Below are 11355 nucleotides of genomic sequence, written 5' to 3' on the forward strand. Positions count from 1 at the left end.
GCCAATGGATATTTGTATCTTTGCCCCTCACAAAAGCTATTATGCATGTAGTGCTTCTGGAAATATGTTGTTTGTCTGGTTTTCAATTATTTGTAGGCCTAGACATAGTTTGTTTTCTTAGACTCCTGATTGATGATTGATTGATTGATTGACTGATTGAAAACCTATCTGAGTCTTGATGTTTTGCCAATGCGTTCAATCTTTGGTCAGTTAAGGAGTTTCTTTTTAAATGCAGAGCCTGAGTTATGTCCATTCTTAATGCACATCTGATGCTTTAATAGAGCTGAGCTGCATAAAGCAAAAATGGATATTTTTGCTATGAGATTCACTTCTAGAACTCTCCTTCATGCATTGCACCATAGTAATTTGCTGAGTACTTGCAAAATTTCTGTTTTCCAATCATTTTCCAAGTCTTGCCATGCTGTGATTCCTCATCAAGAATTCCCCCTGCACGCACCATCCAGATTTCTTGGTTTCCCACTTAAAAACCAGACCAGTATCAATTTCCCCTTTATCTGAATGCTCTTCCTGGTAAATCAAGCATCCTTTTTTTTTAAAAAAGATGTCTTTATACATTCAAATGGGATAAAAACCAGAATACACTTGCACAAAGCTACATTAACTACAACTCTCAGTCAGCATAGCCAACGGCCACAGGGGCTGGGAGATTCTGAGAGCGGCAACCCAAAATAATAACTTCTTAAAAACACCAAATCATTGCTCCATCTACTCATTGGCCCCTTTAGCCAGGAGCTTGCTTGGCAATGTCTCTCTGGGTTCTGTATAAAACAGGGTAGGGAGAACAGCTTTCCCAGACCTGCTACAGGAGCTATTAGGAAGTAAACTGAGGGTGCAACCAGATAGTCAGATTATGCTGGTCTGGATCGGTCTCGATCGTGCTAAACAGAATTCCTTCAAGGTGCAGTATATCATTTCGGATGACATTCCACACACAGAAGGATCCACAACACTCGTCAACTGACCTTGTTTAGCATGATCAAGACAGACCTTTGAGAAAGGAAGCTTCCAATTTCTCAAGATTGTTCAGCAGCTGTCTGGCTGTCCCTTTGGTGAAGCTTTCCAGTTCTCATGGATATTGAGAAATGGAAAGCTTCCTTTCCATTTATCTTCAGAGGGGGAAGGGAGACAAAGTTTTCAATTTATTTTAACTGTTGATAACTGACCTAGTGCACCAGTGATGCTTCAACAGGGCTTAAAATAAAAACTTTCAAAGCATCACTGATACGTCAGCAACAGTTAAAAAGAAATGAAAAACTTCCTTTCCTTTGCTCTCCAAAAGTGAGCAGAAAGGAAGCTTTCCATTTTTCTAGATTGTTAAGCAGTTTCAGCAAAGAGACAGCCAGAAAACTAAAGAGAACGTTAATTGGGAACTGAACCAAAATGGAGCAATCCTACCTGCACCAGGGACCCAAAAAAGTGCAGACAGGCATTGATCAAGGCAGGCTGGTTCACAATGGCACACACATTGTGTGGTCTACAGAAACAGAAAAGTGGACCAGACTACTGGAGAAACGTCTGTCTGTTTGTAACCTCAGACTCTTGCGTGTGCTCTGCCTCACAGCTATGAGTTCTCCCACCATTAAAAAGACCTTTCTGCTGTATGCTAAACCAGTCCAGAATGTAACCTTTCTCTCACCCTATTTTTGGAAATTATGACATCCTTGGTGTATTCTACCCTGGCCCTACCCACCGTAGTGCATTATATAATAATAATTTTTACTGAATTCTCCTACCTCAGTGGTGATGCTGGTGGCGTATAAAATGCAAACGCAGAGGGAAACGGCTGCTTCTTCAGTGCCTGTATAAGGTTTGGTTTATATTCGGGATCCACACACCACAAAGAACCTTTTCCATTCACCTAAAAAAACCCAAAACAAACCACCAGTGCTTGTTACAAACAGAATTCTCTAGTTTTGTTTTCAAAAGCAAAGTGTGCTGTTTATATACCACCCCATAGTGCTTAAAGCACTGGCGGGGCCATTTACAATTTACTTACGCAGGCTACGTACTGAGTTGGGTACTCAATTTAATAACCTCAGAAGGATGGAAGGTTGAGTGAACTTCAGTGGATGCGTGAAGGTGGAAGATGCTGAGACCCACTACATGGAGATGGCCTTTGTTTCCATTTCAAAGATTTCTCGTCTTTCCACCATTCCACATATTTATACAACAATAGCTGCATCCAGCACATGTAGAACAGATGCTCATGCAAGGAAATCCCCTTCCTCCTCCTCTCCCTCTGCAGTTCCATAAAGTCCTCCTCCACCAAGAAGCTGCTGGCCAGGGGGTGGGGCATTGGGACAAGTATCCAGTCTACTTATGCTAGCATGGGGTACAATCAGAGGCAATGGCAGCTGCATACTCATGTGTCTCTACACTACACATTTATAGCGGTTTGATACCACTGTCACTGTCGCAACTCAACTCTACGGCATCCTCAGGTCTGTAGTTTGGTGTAACCAGATGGCCCACCCATTCCAACCTAGATCAGTCTAATCATGCTAAACAAAGCGACCCTGTTTAGCACAATCTAGATCAATCTTCTTTCCTTTTAAAGGGAGAAAACACAACAAAAATTAAAAAAAATCTCCCTCCATACTTTGCCTAAATCACTTGAGAAATGGAAAGCTTTTCCTTCCCGCTGTCCCACAGAAGGGAAGAGAGATGGAGCTTTCTATTACTTTTTGACTGTTGCTGACAGCGTCCATCAACAATACTTTGAAATAAGTCCTTTTAAAAACATTGATGTGTTAGCAACAATTTTTTTTAAAAAAGGAAAACTTCCTTTCCCTTCCGTTCCACAGGAGAGCAGGAAGGAAGCTTTCTATTTCTCAAAATCGTCCAGTAGCTTAAGCAAAGAGACAGCTTAAGCCCCTAAATTTGGTTCAATCCCAGCAATCACATGCATCATAACTGACCAAAAAAGAGCAATCCTACCCACACCAAAAAAGGAATATCCTTTGACAGGGATCCAAAAAGTAGGCATCAGTCAGGAGCATGCTGGTTTGCAATGACACATATATTAATGTGGTTGCCAGGAAAAGGATTGAACCATTCCATCTCCACACTAAACCAAATTACAGGACTAATCCCTGTCTAGACACACCCTTAAAATCATCTGCTAGAGAGCTCTAGTGCTGTGCATTCAACAGATTTTAGCATCTCACAGAAATACAAATTCCAAGACTCAGCAGAATGTGGCTGAGACAACTAAAGGGGTATCAAGATGATATAACTACATTTGCTCTTAGCCAAAAGGCCGAGAAGCTGATATAACTGTATACACTCCATTTACACTCTCCTGTTATACACTTATAAGCCAGTGTAAAGTTTAGAAGCCACAAGACCCCTCACATAATTTTTTACACAGTGCTTTTCAGCAGTGTGCATACAGTCATCTTTAAATATAAAAAATAGCTTTATGCAGATCTTTGGGAAATAAGTATTTGGCTGCAAATCAGACCTGCCTCACTCTCCTCTTACCCATGATGTGGGGTGAAAAATTAGTAGTGTGTGAAGAATAAACCAGACCTTGTGAAATTTATCTTTTTGGACTACAACACTTTTTGGTGACCATGCCAACCAAAGGATTGATTCTAGGAGTCACCATCCAAAAAAAGTAAATTTTTCATGCAACTTGCCTTATCTGCAGAGATATTACAACACACCAAAAACACTGCTGAAGATCATAAACATGAAAACAACTGTTCATTTCAATTTATAATAAAAATTGTCATCCATGATCAAACCCCAATAAATGCTGTACTTCTTCATAAAATTCTTATTCATTCTTCAGTAAGCCAGAATTGGAATTGCAGATGGGCAACTGTGCGATCATTTCTTCCCTCTGTCATGACAGGCACTCCTCTGCATGCGTGGATGGACAGCCCATGGGAGGGAGACAGCTGCTGTGCTATTGCCCTTACAGGGCTCTGACCCACGTCTACAGCAAATGGCTGCATCTGAAATCATTCTCCCTCACTTCAAATTCACATTCCATCTTTTTTTTTTTAAACTGTGCATTAGGGTACCTAATGCACAGCCACTTCAATAAAAGCAATCACAGCTTTTTCAAAAACTAGGCATAGACATTAGCCTAGCACCCCACTCTCATGTCTGAAGAAGTGGACTTGTCCATGAAAGCTCATTCCTTTAAATGATATTTAACTCCCTTAAACAGCAGTACCCAAGGGATAAATCTGTGAACTCCAAATACAAATTAGGAATACAGTATCAGTAAGATGACAAGAGGGCTACACTTTAGTCAGAAAGCATGTGATTTATCTGAAGAATGCCCCACAGTCAATTGCTGACATATCAAAGGAAGAGGTAGCCATGTTTTAGCCACAAGAAAACGTATCTAGAATATATAGAAACACAGAATAACTGAGTTGGAAGGGGCCTATAGGGCAACAGATTTCAATGCCCTGCTCAATACAGAGGTCCGAATCAAAGCAGATCTGACAGATGGTTATCTAATTTCCTCTTGAATGCCTCCACATATTGCAGTAATACATTTATAAGGTCAAGAAAAACATGTGTGAGGTGTTTTTTTTTTAATTTTCTCAAATGTAACATGCAGAGTTTGGGGAAAAAATCCCATTTAGATGGCAACTAGTCATTCTGGATGGGCTACTGTGGGAACTACCATTCGGGGGAAGGGGAATTAATTTTTCCAAGCTGTGGTAACACAGACACTCCATCTGTCTACTTTCCCAACCTTATGCCCTCCAGATGTCTTCAGCTACAACTCCCACTAGCCCTAGCCAAGCATGGGCAGGTCAGGCAATACAAGACTTGTAATTCCCAAGCCTCTGAAGGGCGCCATGTTAGAAAAGGAAGGCCTGATTTACCCACTGCCCAAATGGACCGATTTGTAATAGAGTGAAGGAATGTTAAACATGAAGAGTTAATTTCCAAACACTAGTCGTTACCAAGAGCCTTTGGAACAACAAAGACAGGCGCTCCAATAAATTATCTAAATACAGTAAAATTGACTGTAGAAATAAACAAACACTGTCTGGGAGCTCATGATTCACTGCTAGCACCCTTACACTGTACAATGAAGATAATAAAAACAGATTTTAAAAAGTGAGTTTGCCGGATGTTTGTTATAAAAAAAAATAACAAAATGATGAAGATAGCTGTCACTTCTTGCAGAGGCCATTCCAGCTGGGAACGTCTGGGAACTACAAACTAAAAAAAATTTTTTTTTCTCTAAGCTCTGCCTTGCAGAATCTCCCTTTCAGTAAACAAGAGTCCATTTAATAAAATACTGTTTCCATCACATTCTCTCTCTCTTTTCTTTTTAATCACGTGTGGGGCAAATCCAATGCTCCAGTTATCGCTAGACTACAACTCCTATCAGCCTTGCCCAGTATAGCCAGTGGCAGGAGATGTCATTTGTAGTCCACTAGCACGCTGGAGGCTTTGTGCTCCCCATCATGATCTTCAATAAGTGTTCTGATGATGCCACAAGGAAAAGGTGCCAAATTTGAATCTCTCAGTGTTTTGCCATTACTCTCCTCTTTGGAGAAGTCAGACTCTTTGAAGGGGCAAGAGAACGGGGTGGGAAACAGGTGAATGTTTTTGTGCCTTGCACCGGGGGGGGGGGGCTCCTAGGCTGAGAAGTGGTGAATCGATCCATCAAATTATTAAAAAGCGTACAGCAGAGGCAATAAAACAGCAATGATAAGAACAGGTCAACCATCTGATCTTGAAGATACAGTACCTTTACGTCTCTGTGAATGCGCATATGCCCATGCACTGTTCACTATTACATCGACCTGAAAACCGGCTGCAGTTTCGGCTGAAGCCCAGCCCTCAGGTGGAAAAGCGCACTCTCTCTCTCCTCTACACAGCAATACTCTCTCTCACTGCAAAACAACGCCATGTTTTGTATCTCAGCAGATTTGACCAGCCCATAGATCCTATTTCTATTGCATAAGCACTTCCTCTCTCGTTGCTGCTAAACCAGTTTTTTTTAAGGGGGGGTAAGGGGTGGGCACAGGAACAACTAAGAAAGCAGCTATGAATCCTCTGGTAATTTTTGAGCTTAGGTCTAATCCACACATACGCTTCTATATGTCCTTATGCCTTTAGGATTAAAAGGCAGAGAAAGGAGGGGGGGGTCCCTCATCATCACCATCATCTCCACACCCTCCCCAGCAAGCAGTAAATGCCACTGGATCCGCCGCAATACAGCCCTCGCCTCTGCCTCGCGCAACCAGCAGCTCACAAGCCAGCGAAGCAAGAGGGAAATTGCTGCCATGGCAACTCGAACCAGGCTGCTAGCTGAACCCACACTTTACACACCAGGCCATCCCTGTGAAAAGGCACAGCTTTCAAATAACCGGTTTCTTCAGCAGAGCTGACGCCATGTGCCGTTTCCAGCTGTTCCGAGGGAACCGCAACCCTCCCAGAAGTGTGTAAACGCGGCAAGGTGTACGCGCCAAAGCTGGCAAAACCTGAGCCTCCTCAACGCGTATGTGAGGAAAGAAATGGCAGGAACAGGCAAGTACCCAGGTAGGAGCTTTCTGCAAGGATATTTGGCATCCCTGTATAATTCGTTATGAGTCATCAAATGAAGAGTGAAGCGAGGGAGGAAAGAAACTACTGTGTCCTTCCTTGGTTATTAATAAATTAATTACTTACACACTGTCAAGTCAATTGTGACTAATGGAGACCCTTTCCAGGCTTTTCTAGGCAGGGAACAGACAGAAGTGGTTTAGCATTCCCTCCTTCTGAGGGTGCCCCGTGACTACAAAACTTGCCCCAAACTACACAGGCCAGCTCTTCTCCCTGGAAGTGCACTGGGGAATCCAACTTCCAACTTCTGGCTCTGCAGCCAGCTACTCAAATCAGGGAGCTATCCAGTCAGCCACTGTATTATATTAGAGTAACATAGTTTTAGAAACAGTGATTATTCAGTGAACCTGAGTACTTGGGACATTCAGGAGGCAAGGAATCACAAAACTGTAGGCCAGGAAGGGATTCTAAAGACCATATAGTCCAATCACCCACTATATTAGGCAATCCACAATTAAAGCATCACAGACCAGTGGCTATCCAACTGTCATTTAAAAACCTTCAGTCAGAGTCCACCACCTTTCAAGATAACTTAAAAGGATGTTTCATAAGTTGTTGAATCATCAAAGTTGGGAGAGAAGGAATGAATTCAAAGTTCTATTAGTCATGATGGAACTGTATTCCCCAACAGAAAGAGACAGAAATAGCTCCTAGTTAGAACTGAAAGCACGTTAATTTGATAGAGAGTAATTAAGGTGGCTTCTCTATCCTTCACTACTAAGAAAAAACAATCTATAAGAATGACATCAGCAAACTCTTTGATGCCATCTCTGATTGCCCTGAATTTAGATTCTTTTTTAGAACATGTAGTGCTCCACAAATATGACTCAGAGCTCCAAGTGTCTACAACTGTGGTTCTCATCCAGTATACCATCAGTGGGATGCGGAAGCACCATGGAAGGGCAGAAGGACAAAGCAAAAAGTTTTTTTTTAAGTCTGTTAGGACAGTGCTGATGCACTATACCTCTTAGGGGAAAAAATAAAAAATTGAAAGCTTCCTCCCGGAAGGAAGAGGAGAAAGAGGCAAAGAGAGGAATTTTGTTTTTGATGTTTTCATAGGAGATGATACAAATAAAGATGCTTGAAGTGTGGATGCTGTATGGATGTAAGGATCACACCAAATGCCATACCAGACTTCCTTGTGAGTTTATATGACCCTATTTAGCCCACACCAGATTGCTCCATGTAGCTCAGCCCTAAATGTGCTTTATAGTTATTCATTTTTTTTCTCATCAGATATTTCAGTTCAAATACCGATGGACTGTTTAGGAGACTGGTTTCCTTTGAGTGGAAAGTCGTATCAGCTTGGTAATGCTTGCAGAAGCATTGCTCTTGCCCATGTGATGACTAAGAAAAAAAACACACCTGCCCTCCGCTTCCACAGCAGCACATCTGTGCAAGTGGCGTGACTCTGCCTTATTACACTGATGGGGTTTCCTAATCTTATGGAAACCCAATAGGTTACTGTCCAAATGTAAGTATAAAGATCAAACATTTTTAAAAAATCTGCTAAATAAATTGTGCTTATTTAGGGCACTAGGAAATGATCCAGAAAACTCACAGAAAAACTGCTCCCTTCTCCTATGGCCACCACACCTGAAGGCTACACTCAGTAGGTGCCAGAGAGGTGAACACGTTTTGCACTACAACTTCCATAAGCATGGATGGTAGTTAAAAAAAAGCAATTTCATCAGCCTCTGGCTGCATGTTCATACACTTCTTGCCCAGAGCTTACACCAATGCAGTGACAAAGCTGTCAGTCTCCTGTATCTCCAAGCCAGGGAGAGACTCCTAGAGAGTCTCTGCCAACCAGGACAGGCAACACTGTGCCAAAAGCTGGATGCAGAATGAGGCCACTTGTCCCTATATATGGGAGGGCACAGCCAATGTGAATACTAAAGGTGGCACAAAGAGTTACCTACCTCCCCACTACTGCCAACACATATTCCGTGGATGCATAGAGGGTGTTTCTGAATTAAGCTCATGTGAAGAAAGGGAAAGATGTCCTTTTTAGGTACAGAAAAGCTGGAAGTTCATGTTTACATAGAGCAAAGCAGGCATTCTACAAGGGATGTGTGAGCACTCATGTCCACTTGGGAAACCTGCTTGAGGGGGGACTACAACCTCCACAATGAGTTATGACTTGAGGATTTGGGGAATTGTAGTCCAAAAAAGGATCTTTTCGAAGCTCTGAATGAACTAAACCCTTAGTTCAAGAGAAGCTTGGTTCCCCCCCCCCCGGGAACAATATATAAAGTAAACAATATTTTCTTAGAATAATATGCACTCATATGTTTCAGAAAACCTAAATCCAACCACTCCGACTGAACACTCACCTTGCCATGGCTTCTCTCCACCTTTCGAAAACACTTGTTGAGGGAGAGGTTATGCCGGACAGAGTTCTTCCATCCAGTAGGAACTGTGGCAAAATAGGGAAAGCGTTCAAGGATCCAGCTGTAAATTTCTTTCACTGGCAAACTTTTATTTGGAGAATGTTCGATTGCCATGTAGATCAGGAGGCTAAAGGAATAAGGGGGCTTGGATGTGGTGGACTTCTTCTCCGAACTGGAATAGCCAGACGAAGGGTAGGATGGCACATGATCACCTTCAATGTCATACAGAGGATTCACCACCGGAAGACCCTCGTTGCCAAGGCTGAAGTTCGTTAGGAGATTAGTACTTTCGTGCAGCCAGTTCAAGTTCGTGAGCTCGTCGTCCGCCAGTTCGTTAGCCACGGCCGTGGCCTTCGGGCGAGCTGCATCAACAGCCTCCTCTGGTAGGCTTCCCATTCTTTGGATATGCCGTAGCCCTGCTGCCTTTTTGGCTCCGGGCGTTTCCGCTTTCTTATCTGGAGTCATTCCAGTTACTGGACCCATTTAATCTTCTTACTCTAGAAGCAAGAGAAAGCCATTTTAAAAGAAGGAAGATGGAGAGAGATTTCCACAGAAAGCCACCCTACCCGAAGACATCAAAAAGGGCTCATTGAACAAGGAAGGCTGACACCAAAATTTCAGCGGAATATTACTTTTCCTGCTTCAGTCACAAACTATACAATGACTGAGTTAGCTTTAAAACTATGAATTACACAGACACACAAAATCATAAAGAATATAATACTTTGTCTCACCCTCAGAAATCTGGCCATTGCTTTTTGTGAAATCTAGAGATGTACTTTCTCAAAAATCTCAATAGGCAGATTTTTATATTGTTTTGTAAGTGTATTCAGAGTAATTTTTCCTATTATGCAATGCTAATTGGTTAACTATACTATATTTATTTAATGTATTTTGTGGGCAATCCAATACAAACCATATTTAAATGTGATCGTTGTATTCATTTTAATGTGTTCTGTCCCGAGATGAAAAAACTCAGTTTTTAAAATGGATTAACAATTAACTAACTATCCAGAATATATTACTAAAACAGACTGTAAGCTCACTTACAGTTAATGGGTAACACTCAGTGTTACCCATTTTCTACCAGTTATCCTGTCTCCGGTTATGTCTATGAGTTAGGACAGGGGTCTCCAAAGTACGGCCCGTGGGACACATCCAGCCCACCTAGACTTTTGTGTGTGTGTGCATGCGCAGGTGTGTACATTCGTTTGGCCCTCAAAAATACATTATGTGGCCCTCCTTGAGAAAAGTTTGGAGACCTCTGGGTTAGAATATAAAACCTACTGTGTAACTATGATCCTAAAACAGAAGAAACCTTCGAACGTGTGCTGTTTATACACAGTCCCATAGTGTTTAAAGCACTCTCTGGGTGGCTAACAATTCAGTTGTACAAGCTACACATTGCCATGCATGACTCCCCCCAGCAAGCTGGTTACTCAATTTGCCAACCTCAGAAGGATGGTTGGCTGGGTCAGCCTTGAGCTCGGCTACCTAAGCCTATGTTCAAGATATACAGCTAGATTATAACTAGCCACTGAGTTACCACCATGCAATTAATGCACTGAAAACAGCCTTGATATACAAGTAAGTCTGCTAGTCAAGCTCCATATGGTTCAAACACAGCCAAGGATGATTTTTCTTATCTACACTGAATTATTGTGTGCACTTTTGAAAGATCCCTTCTTCCCCTAAAGGGAGATAAACACTAAGATATACAAGTTTCTCTAAATTAAAAACACACTATAAACACTTTACCGCAAATGTGTTAAAGCTCTGGAGATCATAGCCAAAGAAGAATTTTAAAAAACAAGAGAGACCACTTTATTATCACCTGCAACTACTTTAATTAAATTCTGTATCAAAAACATTTGGTAAGCCACAAAGCAGCCAACTTTATATCGTGTGTGCATGTTTGTGTGGAGGGTATAAAAGCGTCTTCATTTCACAGTGGGAATGTGCAGCCTATCTCCGTGAGTCAAGCAGAGTTATGACATCTAATCAAGTCAAGGTTTCTATAGTAATGGCACTGTTTTCCTCATAGCTGCCTAAACTGCAGCTGATACACAGTACAGCACACAGTGGTTTACAAAGCTTATATCCTAAATACCAAATGTTTCCCTGCAAGATAGCTCATTATTTCATTTTCCTTCTTTTAAATTTAAGACAGAATTGAACTGATGGATATTATGGTTATGAGCAATTCTGGAGGCTGTAGAAACACAGATCTGAACGCCCCTAATTTTAACACATAATTGCTAGTTTCGGTCACCTGATGGGGGGGAAAAAAGGCAATTACACTTTTGGCGTAGTAATATATTGACTGATGACTGTTATAAATTTTATGAAACAA

General features: G+C 41.7%; 1 protein-coding gene across 3 annotated transcripts in view; it reads right to left on the bottom strand.

Moving 5' to 3' along the window:
- Window positions 1–11355, bottom strand: part of FOXN2 (forkhead box N2) — a 48463-nt gene that overhangs the window by 17555 nt on the left and 19553 nt on the right. For all 3 annotated transcript variants that reach the window (XM_072987991.2, XM_020794758.3, XM_072987983.2), the window contains exons 2-3: window positions 8946–9499; window positions 1755–1879 (exon numbers count right to left, since the gene is read on the bottom strand). In XM_072987991.2, the coding sequence (XP_072844092.2) occupies window positions 1755–1879; window positions 8946–9485 (665 nt within the window). In that variant the 5' untranslated portion in view covers window positions 9486–9499. The remainder of the gene's footprint in view (window positions 1–1754; window positions 1880–8945; window positions 9500–11355) is intronic.

The sequence above is a fragment of the Pogona vitticeps genome, chromosome 1 (genome assembly GCF_051106095.1).
Source record: "Pogona vitticeps strain Pit_001003342236 chromosome 1, PviZW2.1, whole genome shotgun sequence".
Taxonomy (NCBI): Eukaryota; Metazoa; Chordata; class Lepidosauria; order Squamata; family Agamidae; genus Pogona; species Pogona vitticeps.